The sequence below is a fragment of the Solea senegalensis genome, linkage group LG20, assembly GCF_019176455.1.
Source record: "Solea senegalensis isolate Sse05_10M linkage group LG20, IFAPA_SoseM_1, whole genome shotgun sequence".
Taxonomy (NCBI): domain Eukaryota; kingdom Metazoa; phylum Chordata; class Actinopteri; order Pleuronectiformes; family Soleidae; genus Solea; species Solea senegalensis.
The window spans coordinates 924,454-941,752 of NC_058039.1; the positions used below are offsets into that span (position 1 = coordinate 924,454).

At 42.7% G+C, this 17,299-nt stretch overlaps 1 protein-coding gene across 1 annotated transcript in view; it reads left to right on the forward strand.

Moving 5' to 3' along the window:
- The first annotated feature begins 789 nt into the window (after positions 1–789).
- The window catches only part of LOC122786792 (exostosin-1c-like), a 46,348-nt gene continuing 29,838 nt past the window's right edge, over positions 790–17,299 (forward strand). Inside the window, exon 1 of the mRNA XM_044053289.1 lies at positions 790–1,031. Within this exon, the coding sequence (XP_043909224.1) occupies positions 790–1,031 (242 nt within the window). The remainder of the gene's footprint in view (positions 1,032–17,299) is intronic.

Below are 17,299 nucleotides of genomic sequence, written 5' to 3' on the forward strand. Positions count from 1 at the left end.
CCATCATTACAGAGCAAAATGTCCTCAGTTTCTCCTTCACAGAGTTTGCAGCGAGGTCCCGGGGGGGTCATCATGTTGTCACGCGTAGATAACAGACACAGTGTGACTCACAAACATGCAAAGACAAACATTCACCATTGAAGCGGTGCATGTGTGAGGCTGGGAGGAGCTTGTTTTTTCACTTAATGCACTGACCTCATTCCTGGATCTTGTTTATTAGTGTTTGTGTGTCTGCGTAGTCGGCTCTCTACAGTGTAATGATGGGGGGCTGTGGGTGCAGCGTGGTGGAGCAGCATGGTGGTGCAGCGTGGTGGAGCAGCGTGGTGGTGCAGCATGGTGGTGCAGCATGGTGGAGCAGCATGGTGGCAGCGTGGGGTGGAGTGGCTCAGTGGTTAAGACCCTACCTTGTGTACCAAAGACATCATCATGGTCGCCAAGTTGATTCCACCCTGGCTAATTGTACTTGATTCCATTGTAGTAAGCTTTGGATAAAAGCGCGCTAAATGACATGCAATAATGTAATGTAATGGAACGGCGTGGTGGTGCAGCATGGTGGTGCAGCGTGGTGGAGCAGCGTGGTGGTGCAAGCTGATGCTGCTCAGGAGGTGCAGACCGTGGCCTGGTGTTAAAATAAAGTCCTCAGTCATTCAATTGTGAGAGGACCATTAAATAAATAAAGTAAAATAAAATGACAGTGGTAATATTGTGACTGTTGCTGCAAGTAAATGTAAGGAGCTAATTATGGTATGTTTCCATCATGGTACAGTATGGTACATGATGCATAGCATGATGTCGCACTGGTGCGATGGCAACACGACACAACAGACAACAAAGGAGGTCATCCAGCAGCTCTTTTCTTCTGCTCAGTTTGACTGCGGGCGTTTGCCTCGTCTTCCACGGGATCGCAATGTTTTACTGTCGCCCAATCAGCTGACGGTCGTGGGTGGAGCAGTTGAGGCTGGTTATTATGGTAAAAAAAATGATGACATCATCATCAAACCACCTCCAAATCTCATTTTGGAGAAGTTGCTGTGATCTGCCCATGATTGGATCACCCCGGACGGCTTTTAATGCCCGGTCTGAACAAGGTCTGTGAGCGACACGAAGAGAAAGAGATGATTTCAAACATGATGTCAGTTCTCACACACTTCCTTGGCAGAGACTCTAGTCACAAGAGCAGCTGAGTAATAGACTTTTAAACTAACTCTTTAATGCCTGTATTCCATACTGACAAATCAATACCTCACTCCACCTCCAGGCTCAGCACAGCAGCTCCTATAGGATATCCATAAATTGAGTGGATGACGGCGGCCGAGTCCAATCCACCTACTCCCATTAAACCCCATCATGAGGAGGGACAGGTATAGGTCACTTTGTCCAAGTGCTGACAGAGATTAATTGAGGCCGTGTGACTTTGTGCGCCCACTGGCCCTCGGGGGGGGGGCGTCTCTGTCCCCGGCCTTAAATAACCTTGCGGGGGCCCAGCCACCTTGCCGATAGTAACAGGTGAATATTTTATGGACCGCAGGGATTGGAGAGAACCCGGTACCAATCTTTTTCTTTTTAGATGGCAGCTAATGGCTTTAGGATAAGATTAGAGTTTACTTTCCTTCAACTTTCTCTGAAGATTTGACGATCATTTTCGCTGTCTCAATTGTTTGGCATGTTAATGTGACACTTAAAGTTTCTCATTTTGAAAAGTGGAAGGCCAAATTTATGAGAGCACACACACATAAACTGTGGATTTAAAAACATGACAAACATGCACTGCATTGATGGCTATTTTGGAAGCAGATGCCACGATAAATTGCAAAGGAGGCGTTTGTCTGTCATTTGTTTTTCAAATCTTCAGCTGCCTGCGACTCGGTCTCCATCTGCTAATGTCAACCTGTCTGTCTGTGACAAACGCTTGAGTTAAACCGCTTCTTATGCCTGGGCCTCTTTCATTGTTCGTGGGTACAAAGCGTGCAGGGTTTTCATAATTGGACTGTTGATTTTCAGTCTCATTTCTGAGGAGCTTCTTCCCCTGCACACACGCGTACAATATACCTCCATATACATATTTTTGCCTCCATTATGTTGTTTTTTTCCCTGTTAAATGTCAAATAAAAATGAATTGGTTTGCCCCTCACATATGAAAAATGCAGGAGGCGATGTCAGTTTCTAGAAATATGAGTATAGGAAAAGTTCAGGAAGACGCCTGGAGTGACATTCAAGCACATTTCTGAAAGCAGCTGTATATTTTCCCTCTTGTCAGGTGATTCAAGAGGCTGATCCAATAAGACTAATAACTAAAACAGTCCGTGAAGTCAATGCTTGCACCTCTTCAACTTTGGCGTTTTATGCACCGTTTACTAGTATCTGCTTTTAAAAGTTATTGTTAAATCATAATTACCACACGTCTTCTGGGTGCATTAGTGTTTATGGGCTTGTGTTGCAGTTATAGTTAGAGTTACGTGGTGCAGGTCTGTGACTTGACTCTTAAATTGGGTCTTAAGTTGGGACTTAATACCTTGGACTCCCAAAACAACTCTCCTCTCCTCTCCCGGCTAAACTAAGAAAACCCGTCCATATAAATAAGAAGCCAGAGTCATTTTTCAATCTTCTTGAGCTACAATGAAAAAGCACTCTTACCTTAACGCACCTGCAGTGAGCAATCAAAGCTCTCAGAGCTCAGATGTTCAGACACAGACCTGCTCCTTGTGTTTTCCTCTGTGCTGTTAGTCTGGAAATGAAATGACACAGAAACTAGAGCTATTGATGTTTGTGCCTTTTAAAAATTCTGATCAATACTTTGATCATTCTGTCATTTCTGGCTGCCAGACGTTGTTGTATCATTGTTTAACACCTTTCTGTCCCAACAGTCATGGGACAAACAAAAAATCCTTAATATTTCACTATGTTTTTGTAGTAATTTAGATGTTTCTGACAGATATTGCAGTTCATTATAATCTTATAATCTAAAGCTTCATTTAAAAAGTCATGCCACAAGAATGTTTCTGTTACAAACCTGTAATGTATGCATTCACTTTACTGTGCATACAACATAAAACTATCAAAAACTAACTGTATGTAGTTTCAAATTGCAATTTCAGTTTGAAAATAATGAATTTAAATGATGTTATAATGAGTTCAGCTTCTGTCACAGACGTTTCACCCTCAACCTAATCTTACTGAACCCATCACCTCTATTTCTAAATTTGTCTAAATCAACACTATTGATGCATCGCTAGTACCTGGCTTTGTGTGTGTGTGTGTGTGTGTGTGTGTGTGTGTGTGTGCGTGTGTGTGTGTGTGTGTGTGTGTGTGTAGTCCTGTGAAACAATTCATTTGTGTCACCAGAGCTCGGACTTTGTGAAACCTCCTGATTGGTTGGACTCCGGGTCGAGACATTGGTCGAGACATTGGTCGAGACATTGGTCGAGACATTGAACCATCACAACGACTCTCTGCTGTTCAATGAGGGTAAAACATATGTGGACACAAAGTGTCACAGTCTGCCAGTCAGTGTCCAGTAAGTCCAGCGTGTGGTTTCTACAGAGACACAAACCTGTCACTGTCAACTGAACAAGACTCTCATTAAAAGTGTTGAAAGGATCAACATGTGTGTGTGTGTGTGTGTGTGTGTGTGTGTGTGTGTGTGTGTGCGTGTGTGTGTGTGTGTGTGTGTGTGTGTGTGTGTGTGTGGAACTCTAATGATGCGAGTTCTCACTTCTCACTGAAAGTGTCATCCTGGTGAATATGTGTCACTACAAAGTGCGTTCTCACATATTTGTGGGTGGTGCCACACTCTTGGCTGTGTGTGTGTGAGACGCTGTCCGTCTGAATAAATGTGAAATTCTTTGAAATAGCTCTTTATAAACACCAGAGAGGATTCCATCTCCTCTTCCTCGTCGTCGTCCTCCTCCTCCTCGTCCCTCCACATTGGCCCCAGCTTTTTGGAATTGCTTACCCACTCTTAAATCTCTGCATCCGCTGCTCCATTTGTTGTAAATTGCCTTTAGTGCACAAAGCTGTGACCTGCCAACCTGCCGTTGCACGGAAAGCAGCTGAGGTTTCATCACTCTTTCAAACATCTCAAGCTCTCGTCCTTAACTTCTTTCTTTTCCTGTTTTGTTTTTAATTTCCGTCCTGATGAGAGCCACGGGGGTGACGGAATCTGGGGAAGAGGAGGATATGTCGTCTAGACGTGTGCGGTTAGGAGCTGAGACGGGAGAGGGTGGGGTTTGGATAGTTTGCGCACCACAGGAGGTCGAGGAGGGTTTAGACACAGGGGGGCTCTGCTCGGTTTGCAGAGGTCTGTGGGGGGTAAATGGAGATAATTGTGATATTTTGGAGGCATCGGGCGGGGCGGGGCTTAACAGCGCCCAGCCTCCGTTCTTACGCTTGTGACGTCACCACAGACAACTTCAAGTATCTCTGTGAGGCAAACACCTGCATCTCCACACACTCGTCCACTTTACTTCACGTGTGAGGAGAATGTCTCAGCTCTCCTCCACTAGGGGTGGTGTGGTCTCCTGTGGGATTATAGACTGAGATTGCTTTTTGACAAACCCGTAGAGGAAGACACATTGGGAGGAAGTCTGTAAATAGCAGACTCTTCTATTGTAAACACTTAATTCCAGGCTGCAGTTGGTGCACGGAGCTTTAAAATGCTGTTCAGCTTTCTGCTTTGTGTCAGCAACAAGAGCAGTGGAGTGGAGGGAACAGTAGATTTCAGATTAGTTTCTAATTATACCAGCTGCCAGCTCAGGGGCAACTTTAGGGATGTGCAAACTTATTTTTTCTTTTTCAGACTCATGAAAGTCTCTCTTTGGTCATACATTTTTAATCCAACGCAGAAATCTAACAGACCACATAACAAGTCCTGCAAATAACACGTATCAACGAGAGACACACAAACACAAACAAAAGGCCGCTCACTGTCCCACTGTTTAGAAATTTATAAATTATATATATATATATATCATATCCTATATCCCAATTAAATCTGTCGTTTACTCTCTGAGTTGTGCGGCTCACAGACAGATAGAAAAACAACACAAACACAATCTCTTGAAATATTTATAGTGAGAGTAATAGTCCAATATTACAATATTATGCTGACGTATTCAGATTAGGATCAAACAGCAAGTCTTACAATAAAATCCCAGGGTTCTTTTTTTGGTGTGTTTTTCCCACATTTCATAACATTTTCACCAGTTCTGATTTGTAGTTTTTTTTTCCCGTTTTCACTCAAAAATGTTCTGTGGAGAGAAATAATTACAGCAGTTCTAATAAAGATCCTTGTCCTTCTCATTATTTTTATTTCTAAAATCTAGTGGGATTAACTCGGACAATAAGAGAAGCTGAACAGTGTGAGCATCTTGTCCCACGCGTTGTTTCTCACTTCCGACGTTCTCGCCTCAATAAGCTCACATGAGTCTTCCTGTTGCACACAGTCAGTGTGTCGTACGTGTGTGTGTGTGTGTGCGTCGCGGTGTGTGTGTGTGTGTGTTTTCCATGCGGATAATTAATCAGCTTCTTTTTTTCTTTTTTTTCTCTTGCATCACATTTATCATCACGTAGCATATTGTCAGCTTCCTGTGTGGAGTTGGTGTCAGGTTTTACAGCTTCTAATCTTCATGTCAGTCTTTATCAAACCTGGAAATGGTGATGTTGTGAAGTGTCTTGTTTTATCCACAAACTAAAATCATTCAGTTTTATTGACGTCTTTGTTTTACGGAGCAAAGAAACCCGACAATAATTAAATCCTCAAAACGATGACTAGATTCTGGAAATACCTCACTATTGATTCATTTTATACTTAGAGTTAATAATCCACTCATTGTAAAGTCTCTTTATAATGAAATTGTATTTTTCTTTTTGCTAAAGCATATATCAAAACATTCATGAAGAATTATAAAGTTTTTCAATCTCAAGTGGAGCCACAGTTTGCACTTTGTAATAACTTAAGAAAAATGCCCAATAATCGTCCCGGCCGATAATTGTCTGACGGCTTCTTAAGTCGAGTTTAGTTCTTCTGACTGTGACTCAGGAGCTGCTGGCTTGTGTTGGTCAAATGATCAAACTAAGGTTCATTTCTATGTTTGTATGTTCTTATTTATTCTAATTCATTCTCTTCTGCGTTTCTTGTTTCATACCTGTGGTATTTTGTTGCTGCAAAAGTTTGTTTGTTTAATCTCATCCTCCTGCAGCAGTAGAGCTCCACAGCTGAGGTTCTGTCCATCAAAGCCAGGTTTGGGGCTGCAGAACTCCACCATCTCCTGGGGAAATAACTCCAGTCAAGGCGCAGAAAATAATATATGTGTGTGTGACAGTGCAGCATGTTCTGCACCAACGATTGACTTATTGACTGAAAATGAAGTTTAAATAGCTGTGATGTCAGTGCAGCGTCAGCTCAGCTTATTAAGACAAACACTGCGTTTGGGTTTTTAACACTTTTATTATGAGGGAGGAAAACACTGGCGACGGTAGGTCAGTGGTAGAGTGAGTGGTCTTACGAAGGTTGTGGGTTAGATTCCCTGCTCCGCTAGTCGACATTAAAGGTAGAATCCAGTTATTAATGACAATGCATTTTAAATGTCTTTCACATCAATTCTGATCTGTGCTGCAGTTAATAAGTTTATCACAAGAATCGTTCTTGTGCTGACAGAAGTAGAAAGCCTTTATTGTCATTGGCTCAACGATTCTTCTGGTTGGAAAATCTTTTATTATGAATCTTGAGAAACTATCAAACCTCTTTGAACACAGACACCTCAAGGTCAGTGTGATTCTTTTATCACAGTTTCTTACATAATCTTTTCAAAGCCCTGATACTGATACTAATGTGGTGTCTCACGTCACATGGTTGCTCCACGCTCCTCAGGTTGCAGCTGAACATCTGACATTTTGCTTGAAAATAATATTTTTATTCTCATAATTTTAAGATTTTTTCATAGTATAGTATGTCGTCCAAAGTCTGTCAAAAAGGTCATAGTATAGTATGTTGTCCAAAATTAGACAAAAAAGTCATAGTATAGTATGTCATCCAAAATGGGTTAAAAAAAGTCATAACATAGTCAGTTAGTCAGTCATCATCTATACGCTTTATCAACCACCAGAGGGTCGCGGGGGGTGCTGTGCCAATCTCAGCTACATCGGGCGATAGGCGGGGTACACCCTGGACAGTTCGCCAGTCCATCGCAGGGCGACACACAACTAGAGACAAACAACCATTCACTCTCACACTCACTCCTACGGTCAATTTAGAGTGTCCAATTTACCTTATCCCCACATTGCATGTTTTTGGACTGTGGGAGGAAGCCGGAGAACCCGGAGAGAACCCACGCACACACGGGGAGAACATGCAAACTCCATGCAGAAAGGCCCTTGTTCCAACTGGTCATAATATAGTATGACGTCCAAAATGGGTCAAAAAAGTCATAGTATAGTATGTCGTTCAAAATCACCCAAAGAAGTCATAGTATAGTATGTTGTCCAAAATGGGTCAAAAAAGTCATATAGTCCGGCCCCAGGCGCCTTCCTATATGGACCTGGACCTACAGTGAATAAATTAATTAAAGGTGACATAGAATGCTTGTATCACACATATATGCTAGTTATGGAGGTCTACTTACGTATATTAACTTGTTTTCATGGTTAAAAACCTCCTAATCGCTGCAAACGAGCCGATCAAAATATCTCCTCACTGACGCTCTCATCAGCCACGCTGTTTCAGACCAAAACCACACCCCCAGAACGTGGACTGTGTTGTGATTGGCCAGCCAACGAGAGCTTTCCCACTGTCCTGTGATTGGCCAGGTACCTGGAAGTGACATAATAGATAGGCCAGCTCTCAGATACACAGCTCCCCCTCTGGCACGGTGGATGCTCTGCATCTCAGCAGCTACAACGAGAGTAGTTCTTCTTCTGCGGTTGAATGTACGCAACGGGATGTGCCTCATCTAGTGCCCGCACCAGGAGGCGCTACAGTGCTGAGAAGAGTGGTGAGGATTTCTGATGACAACATCAACATACGGAAGTGCCGATCCGCTTCGCAGAGCCCAGGAAAACAATACAACCCTATTTTCTCAGCAGTGGCTGAACTTTTCTGAAACTTTAGGGTTTCATAAACAAGGTAATGACACAGATGCACACACACACAAACGCAGCGTTAATTGGAGCTTCCGGTCTATGTCACCTTTAAGTATTTTAAATGTCGACGGGGTGCTTCTATTTTGACCGGCGCAGCTTCTCTAGACTTTACGGTACTGGTTGAGCGAATCAGGAAATCCACTGACTAATTGCATTCGAGTTAAGCCATCCCACGTAATGCCACTAAAAGCCAATCAAATCTGTGCATCCCGCTAAATATTGCTACAGACAGATGAAGGCAGTGAGGAGCAAGTGACAGACAGGGTATCAGTGAGCGCTCCAGCGGGATTAAACAGTGCATTTTTATGTAAAAGTTACTGTTAAAATAAGGTGTGAAGTGACCATTGGCCCCCGAACATCTTCACATTATCAAATCTGGCCCTCGTTAAAAAAAGTTTGGACACCCCCAGTCTAAATGTACTGTAATGTAAAAGCTTCATGTTTTAAAGGTTAAATGCACCCAAAATTGGCAGCAAGAAGCTGGCACGATCGAAATTTTGCCGTGGAATTTTCTAGTTCTTCAAATATTCCTTTTGATTTTCTACTATGCTTAATGTCCAGTGTGTCCTTAGGAGGGACAAGGAGGGGACTTTCAACCTTCCTAAATTCCATAAACTTCCACGCTAAGCTAAGCTAACAATTCATGGCTTCTATTTCAAACATTTTTAAAGTGAATTGTATGCACTCACCAAAGAGCGACCTGGGTCCTCTTATCAAACTCTGGGAAAACAATAACCATATTCCCTAAAATCTCAAACACAACATTCCTTAAGTGCTTCCTAGTGTGTGTGTATCTGTGTGTAGATGCTAGTGATATGATTTTGCAAAACAAGTGCGGTCATAAGTGGGACTGTGTGTCCAACTCATTTAAGGTTACATGCTACATAATAATGTGCGTGAGTGCTTTGTGTGTGTGTGTGCGTGTGTATGTGTGTGTAGTGATACAGATAAGCTGGCGTCGCTGTCAAGAGTCTGCAGTCGACAGTGTTTTTGGGCCTTTGGGTCTGGAAGCTGTAAAACTGAGTGAGTGCCATTAGACATATGCACATGCCATGGTACACAGAAATACACACACACACACGAAAGCAACTGGCTCCGTTGACACGACCTCTTGTGTCTGCTATTTATCTGAGCAATCAGTCACACACACACACACAAACACACAGACAGCACATGTTCACGCTCATATGTTCACCTGCACACACACACACACACACATACATACAGGAATTTCAATTATCCTTGTCCACCTTCCTAGAATGCCTCAATGTCACAAACAAGCGTGAACACAAGCTCCAGTCTCCCACGAGGGGTCACAAAACAGATCAGAGCGGAGAGGTCGCACACCACAGAGAACAGGAATGCTGCAACTTTTAAGAGCAAACTTTTTCAATCACACAGTGATTGTCCGCAGCAGCAGTCAGGGTGATTGAAAAATTGAAAATCCTGCCTGTCGGTGGAGCTTTGCCTCACCTCACGCTGAGCTGTGCCTTAAAGGCCACGGCCTCGCTCATCCTCTGAAGACCTCGGGTAATCACCTCACAACCTGACAACCTGAGTCTGAAAGTGCACGCCCTTACAGAGTGGGGCACGCACACATGCATAAACCAGTGGCCATGCATGAGTAAGCTCTTCACTTATTCTGGTTAGTTTTTTGTTCTGTTTAACATTGCAAGAGCGTCCGTCTGATACACAGAGACCAGTTAGTGTGCAGTCACTTAGGTCAGGGCTCTACATTACAGAAATCTGAGGTTAATGAACACGCTCACAGAGGGCAGGTGATAGGAATACACAGTTTGGGTTTCAGCGTTAAAAACAAGGGGAGCAAAGCAAGGAGGCTTCGCGCAGCTACTGCAGGCAACTATATACGAAGGAGTATTAGGCCAGCCAAAAAAATAATAATAATCCGGCACAAGAAAAAAAAAATAAAAATCCGGCACAAGAAAAAAAAGTCAGGCAACAAAAAGGAAAAAAAAATCTGGCACAAGAAAAAAAAAGTCAGGCAAAAAAATAAAATAAAATACAATCCGACACAAGACAAAAAAAAAATTCGGCACAAGAAAATTTTTTTTATTAAATTAAATCCGACACAAGAAAAAAAAAAAGTCAGGCAAAAAATGAAAAAAATCTGGCACAAGAAAAAAAAAAAAAGAGCCAGGCGGAAAAAAAACAAACTCCAGAGGTTTGACCACGTACCACAACAAAGTGACTGATGGCTCCATGACAGAGTCTCAGACGCCGCGTCTGTCTGAGCTCCACACCGACAGGATGAAACAATTTGATCAGTTGCCTTATTTCTCTGTCTGCATCGCACGCAGGTGCAACCATCGGTACCCCGGCATCTGCCCCATTCCAGCTATTTCATTTTGTACGAATGCGGCCACCTCCTCCAAGTTTGTATGGTTTATCCTCCTGAACAAACCAAGTTTCCGACAGTCTCTTTAGCGTCCTAATACTTATGAGTCAAAAGAGAGAGAATTTCCTTATTATTATAGCCGATTATTAATCAACGTGTCTGTAGAGGCAGCCATGGCCATCGACTATAGTACTTTGATATTTTCTAAATTAATTAATATTTATGCTTGATTTTTATTTTATTTTCTTGTGCCAGATTTTTTTTTATTTTTTTTATTTGCCTGACTTTTTTTTTTTCTTGCGCCATATTTATTTTTTGGCTGTTTTTTTATTATTTTTTTGGCTGGCCCTAATACTCCTTCGTAGCTATATATCCGACCACATTGCATGGACAGTAAATTAACATGTAGTGCACGTATAACAAAGTTAAATCAGGAATCAAGTGTGTGTGTGTGTTTCAATACTGAAAAAAAACAAATGTTGTTTGTTGTGATGTACACAATTATCCCAATAAGGGTGCACAGACTAAGAAGTGTATTTAGTATTTAGTGTCATGTATCATTTTGTGTTTAAAAGGAGAGGTGTGCTCATGTGCAGATAAATAGTAGAAATAGTGTGGCCTTTACTGACATTACATTATATAGTACATTAATAGTAGTAATAGTACATAAATCATTTAAAATCGATGTATACACAATGATCTAGAAAGCTCCATAATGAACTTGGGGCCACACAGTCTGAGGATACAGAAGAAGAAACTGTGACGGTGGCATTTTGAACGCTTGCCCGTATTTCATATAAATTGAACTCGTTGTGTTTGTTTCTGGGGGATTTAGAGCACATGCAGCAGTTTTGCTCTCAGTTTGCATCGATATTTCTTTTCTTCATAGCGCCTGTTGGAAACTTTCTGGATCAATAAGATTAAGAGACAGTGAAGCAGTGATATGTGTTTTCCCTTTCGCACGAAACACGCTTCTGAATCCTGATAAGACGATAATGCGTCAGGTATATGAGAAATACAAGTGAGATACCGGGTGCAGCAACAGGATTTATCGTCCATGTTTTAAACAATGTAGGCGGGTCCACGATAGAGCCAGGCGTTTTCTTTTAAACTGTATCTCTGCAAGGTTGTAAGTGCTCAACACGGTCTAACACTTGTGGCCTAAATAGTTGCCCATGGGAGTTGCTCGGGGAAATATTGCTGCTGTCTGTAGAGCATGAGGAATTAGGGTTTGAAATACAAACAGTTTGGAGGTGCACGGCGTATGCCACACAGCGTTGTGTGGGCCCTCACAGCCGCTACCCTGCCAGCAGGTGGTGCTATGCCCTTGACTAGGTTGTGGAGATTATATTCGCAGGCGTGTTCATGGCAGGTTCCTTGTCTCACGTATGAATTTGAGTAGATGGGTCAATGTATGGCGAAGTTACATGGCACTTCCTGTTTTGAGTGGCTAACTTCCTGTTGGGAGGTCATGGCTTGCAGTCGTGTTCAGGGTCGGTCTCTTGTCTCACTTGTGAAGTTTTGGGCAGATCGGTCAATGTACAGTAGAGTTTCAGGCCACTTCCTGTTTCATGACAAGGGGTCAAAATTAGCTAGAATTTCACCGGTTGCCATGGTCACGCTGTTTTGAATCTGTCAGATCCTTTGAGAAGTTTTTATTTTTAAAGTGTCTACTACAAATCACCCTTTATTTTTGTTGAGATTAACATGTTCAGACAAGTTTGTTCATTTACTAATGAAGTGAGGGCCGACTTCCTGTTGAGTAGACTTGAAGCCATGGTTTGCAGAGTTATTTTCATTTATCTTGGGCTGTTACATGTTTCCACCAAGTTTCATGGAACTTTGGTGTAATGCAGTTGGGGGCGCCACTGAGCAATTGTGCGCCACGTTGACGCACGTGCCAATTTTCATCCGTTGTCACAGACGGTGAGTACTTTAAAATATCCGATCCTTTCGGAACTAAGTAAAAAGTGATGTCATCGTTTCAAGTCCTAAATATAATCTGCAACAGTGGAGAAGAAGAAAAAGAAGAAGAAGAAGAAGAAAATCCATACTTTCTTTCCAGACGTTCTTATGTGGATTACTTGTGAGCATTTTAAGGATTTAATCAGCAGCCTATCGGGACTCACTCGCTGTGTCTCTAGCACCCTAATCTGTGGGATCTTGACACGCACTACATCACTCTTGACACTGGGGCACAAACAGGTTGAGACAAACATGTGCAATACACACACACACACACACACACACACACACACACAGATATGCAGATGCACTGATCTGCTCGCCCACACACATATACCTGTTCATGTGCGACTCCCCTGGCTGGTGTCAGGGCCCTGACTGATGAAAACAGTGCTTTAAAACAAAGGCTGCAGTGTAGATGAGCTGCCAGCCGCGCCGCCAGTGATGGATCTGCACCGCTCGCACATTTGCAGCTGGAAACAGACCATTTTGTGTCCCCGTGCTGCCTTTTCTTCCCCCCTCACCGCTTGATTCTTCCACATCCACGTCGTTCCCTCCATCGCCGAGCGTTTATTTGTCTCTTTGCATCCCCTCCCTCTGTGGTGCCGTGATTTTTGCCCCGTATCTCCCTGTCTTCTCTCCCACTTCCCTCTACAATTGTCTCTCAGCCGTCACATTGAGTGACTGACATTTATGATGCTCACAGAGGAACACCGCTGTTCGTCTTCTGTCTTGTCTGCCCCACTTGTCTGCACACGTCTGCAGCAAACCCCGGCCCCAGACTCTCTCCTCTTTTGTCCATTCCATATCCTTCACAGGTGAGAAGGTCAGCGCCGCGAGCTCCAATATCCTCTAAACCCTCACCAAAATAAGGGTCGTGTCAGTTTATTTGTGCATCATTTCAGCGGAAACATGTTTGGCTGTAATCTCGCCATCTGACCTTCCTGGGAACATTACATAACTCGCCATTATTTCCTGCTTTCATATTTAAACTTTACACTTCGCACTTAGTCAGACTGAGTATAAATAAGGGTATGCCGCGACAGATTGGTGTTAAGCCAGGCTTCATCATGACTCAGTTTTTGGTTTTTTTTACAGGATGCAACTCACTGAAATATGCAAAACCCTTTAAACCCTGTGTGTCCTATTAATAGAAGATGAAATATCATGGAGGCAGATTATACTCACAGCAGGGAGTCTCAAAGGAGAATCTTCCCTCAATGATCTTTAGTGCTCCCAATCAACAACGCAACAATCTGGGTTAATGTCACGTGATTACACCGCACATGTGTTTCAGTACAGTAAATGTTTGGGCAGATAAGGGAGGACGCATATTAAAAAAGGTGAGGTTAGGTCCACACTATGTAAGAAACTAAATGTAAACAGGGTGCGTGGAGGCAAGTGTCCTTAAATGATATATATTATCATATATATGTATGTAATATTAATATTACGTTACATGCACCTGACCTAAAATGCAAAATATACGTATGGACAGTTACCATGGTTACTGCTTGGTAAAAGTAAAATATACAATATTCAGTACTACACATGTTTTCAGACGTGTGACTGAACTGAGCCGGAAACCTGGATATAATGTCAGCATGTTGTGTTTGTATCATCAATGGTGGGTTTGAATTTAAATATTATACTATTTTATCATCTTATAGAGGTGATTTGGCCACATGGCGGTATTGCGGCTAGCATCGTTGCCTTACAGCAAAAATACCGGGTTCTCCGGTTTCCTCCCGCAGTTCAAACACATGCAAAGGTTAAGTGGACACTATATTTGACTGTAGGTGTGAATGTGAGTGAACGACGTGTGATCGTCTCTGTGTGTTTGCCCTGTGATGACTCATCCGGGGTGTACTCGACCTTCCGCCCTGTGCCAGCTGGGATTGGCTCCGGTGACCCCATGACCCTCATGTGGAGGACAAAGCAGTAGACAATGAGTGATTGAATAAAGGCCATTTGCCAGACAGTCGCCTATTTATATCGCGTAAGTGATACGTTTCGATTCCAGGACTGAAGTGAAATTTCCAGATTGTTGTTCCAGAAAACTGAAACGTCTCTGCAGGACAAGCGATACCCACTCAAACATGCGTCAAGCTGAGCCACCTGTAAGAGTCCCTCCCACTTATTTGGCAGGGAATTTTTATGATAAACGGGCAGACTTTATGAACAGCGGCTCTATTTAGAGATCGCTCCATAAAACAAGCGGCCGTCCACCGTTTTACGAGCAGTTGGTGCCGTTTAAAGTCCGAAGCGGGATTCAATCTTTTGTGACATCATGATGTCAGAAAACAAGTCGGACTCATGTTTAACCTGAGCCTGGAAACGTCTGTGGTTGGGTTTTTAGCATTACTTACTGTGCTTAAGTGCAGGGATCACACAGTGTCAGGGCTTTCATGTTAACACCGGGGCTTTGTGAGGGCATTAAAGGTGTGTTGCGTGTTCTGCACACAGCTACACACGCATGATCACACGGCCTTGGCAAACTTTCCCTCTTGTTCAGACTTCAAAAGGAGCCACCAGCATGACAGCCATACCTATTGTAGCCCCACCTGTTTTGGGGCGTTTCAATCCTGTGCTGTGAGTACAGCTGCTGCTCTATATGTAGAAGTATTTGTTCCGAGCTGAAATAGCTTTAATGAGCGTGTTTGATGCCGCGCTCTTAAAAGCAGGTCTGTGTTGCCGCTGATGTAACGTCTGTTGTTGTCGTCCGTTTGGCTTAAAGGCCCAAAGGTGGTTCAGCTCTGATGGGAGGGGACGTGTCTGCGTCTCTGTGTCATTAGAGAAGGCAGGTTAGTGTTGAAAAGTGCTTCATATCAACATGTTGGGATCAAGGCTGTGTGTCTCTCTCTCTGTCCTGAGCACCTCTCATCAGATAAACACACTTGTTTTGTACACAGCAGATGACCTGAGGCTGTCTCCATCGGTGAAACGCCTCGGTGCTGAAATTGACACAAGTTTTATTGAATTTACTGTTCAGTTCTGTGTTGTTGTGTTTTGTTGACAACAAAACTGCTGCTGCTGCTGCTGCTGCTGCTGCTGCTGTTGCTCAGCTTGTCTCATCACAAAGACAAAGGCCTTGTAACTGTCAGGCAAACAAAACAAGAAAACTTTGAACATGGACATAGGGCTGGGCAGTATGTCTATATTCTCTATATCGTGTCATGAGACAAGATATTATGGTCTGAGATTTTGATTATTGTCATCAATTATCTGTGTTGACCTTTCCTGGTTCAGTACATTTGTGAAACATTATATATATATACATTAAAAATGATATCACTTAATAACTAATATCTTTAATTTTAAGCCTATATATTTGTGTCATAGCTGAATCTGATTATACTTATATTCAGTTTTATTGCTATTTCATAACACTAGATATTGTATTTTAGTGTCTTTACAGTGTACTTTCTCTCAAAAGAAAACTTTTCATGATCCCAGAGGAAAAGACCTGTGTGCAGCTTTATCTCGCATGTCGGGATATAGCCTAAAAATATTCAGATATTATTTATAAGTTTGCCTACATCTTTCTTCATAGACCTTTTTTTCTACGTCATGTTTTATTTTCAGCTCGCAGCACGGGAACCATAAGGGGGAGAAAACTGTCGTTGATGTGTAAATTCGCGATAAAAAACACTTCCTCTCATCTCGCCCCCAAAGTGTTTAACGCAGGGTTGTGCTGCTCCTGCTTATGCCTCCCTCTCTTTCCCTCCTCCTCCTCCTCCTGTATCCATCCCTCCAAACGTCATTAGTTATGAAGTAGTGAAAGTCTCTGGACTCTCAGCAGCCCCTTCCTTCACTTTGCCACAGACATATTGAATTAGGTTTCCAACCATGATGGAAAATGAAAGGCAAATTGTTGCCTGCGTGTTCACACGGTGCAGAAAAACAGGAGCGGGTGGCAGAGGCTTTGCTTTGCTCTGATTTCAGATCAGTCACGCTACACTTGCAGCAGACACCTCCAGCATGCTGTGGGAGGTGGACGGGCAGCTTTCCTCCAAAAAGAAGACGCATGCTGTGTTTTATTTTCTGCCACTTTCAGTCGTTGCACTTTCTCCAAAGTGTAAGGCTGCGTTCGCGCGCTCGTGTCGAGAATCGACGCATCGCGGTGTTCACACACCTCTTTCCGTCCGTGCATTGACTCTGTCTGTAAACTCCAGTGTGAACGCTGCATAAGAATCGAGAAAATGTTCCAATTTCAGCTTTTTCTTCTCAAGGTACATTTCCACTTTATTTAATGACCAATATTTTTGGAATGTTGAAGGGACAAAATATCGATTCCGTGATATATTGTCGTCCGTCCTCGTCCGGGGCAAATATTGATATTTTAATGACCAAATGAAGGCGCTAAAACTGTCAGCAGAGTGAAACTTGAGCTGAAGTTACCTGCCAGAAACATAATACTGCATGAAGTATACATAATACTTCATGCACTTTGTTCTCTATGTTGTGAATAAATAGGGAAATCCTGCACTTTGAACTTTTCACAGACGTTTTGTTTTCTTCAGTTAGACAGATATCGTGACGTCTCGCTGTGTGATTGTCTCGCAGAATCATCGGTATCGTGGAGCATGTGTCTCACATCGTGAGTGGCTTTCAAGGGTCTCATGATTTAGGGCCCAGTATGAATAGTAAAGTGGATAGAGGTTTTTTTTATTATTATATAATATTATGATAAAAAAATCTAGGTTAATTCCTCTCTTGTTGCCACTTTTTATTGTTTCCATTTCATCCCATCCACATCTCAGATAACAGACCTTGAATTCAAACCCATTTTTGTGCAGGGCCCTTGGTCTTCATCCTCTCGCTCTCTTCCTAACCTCTTCA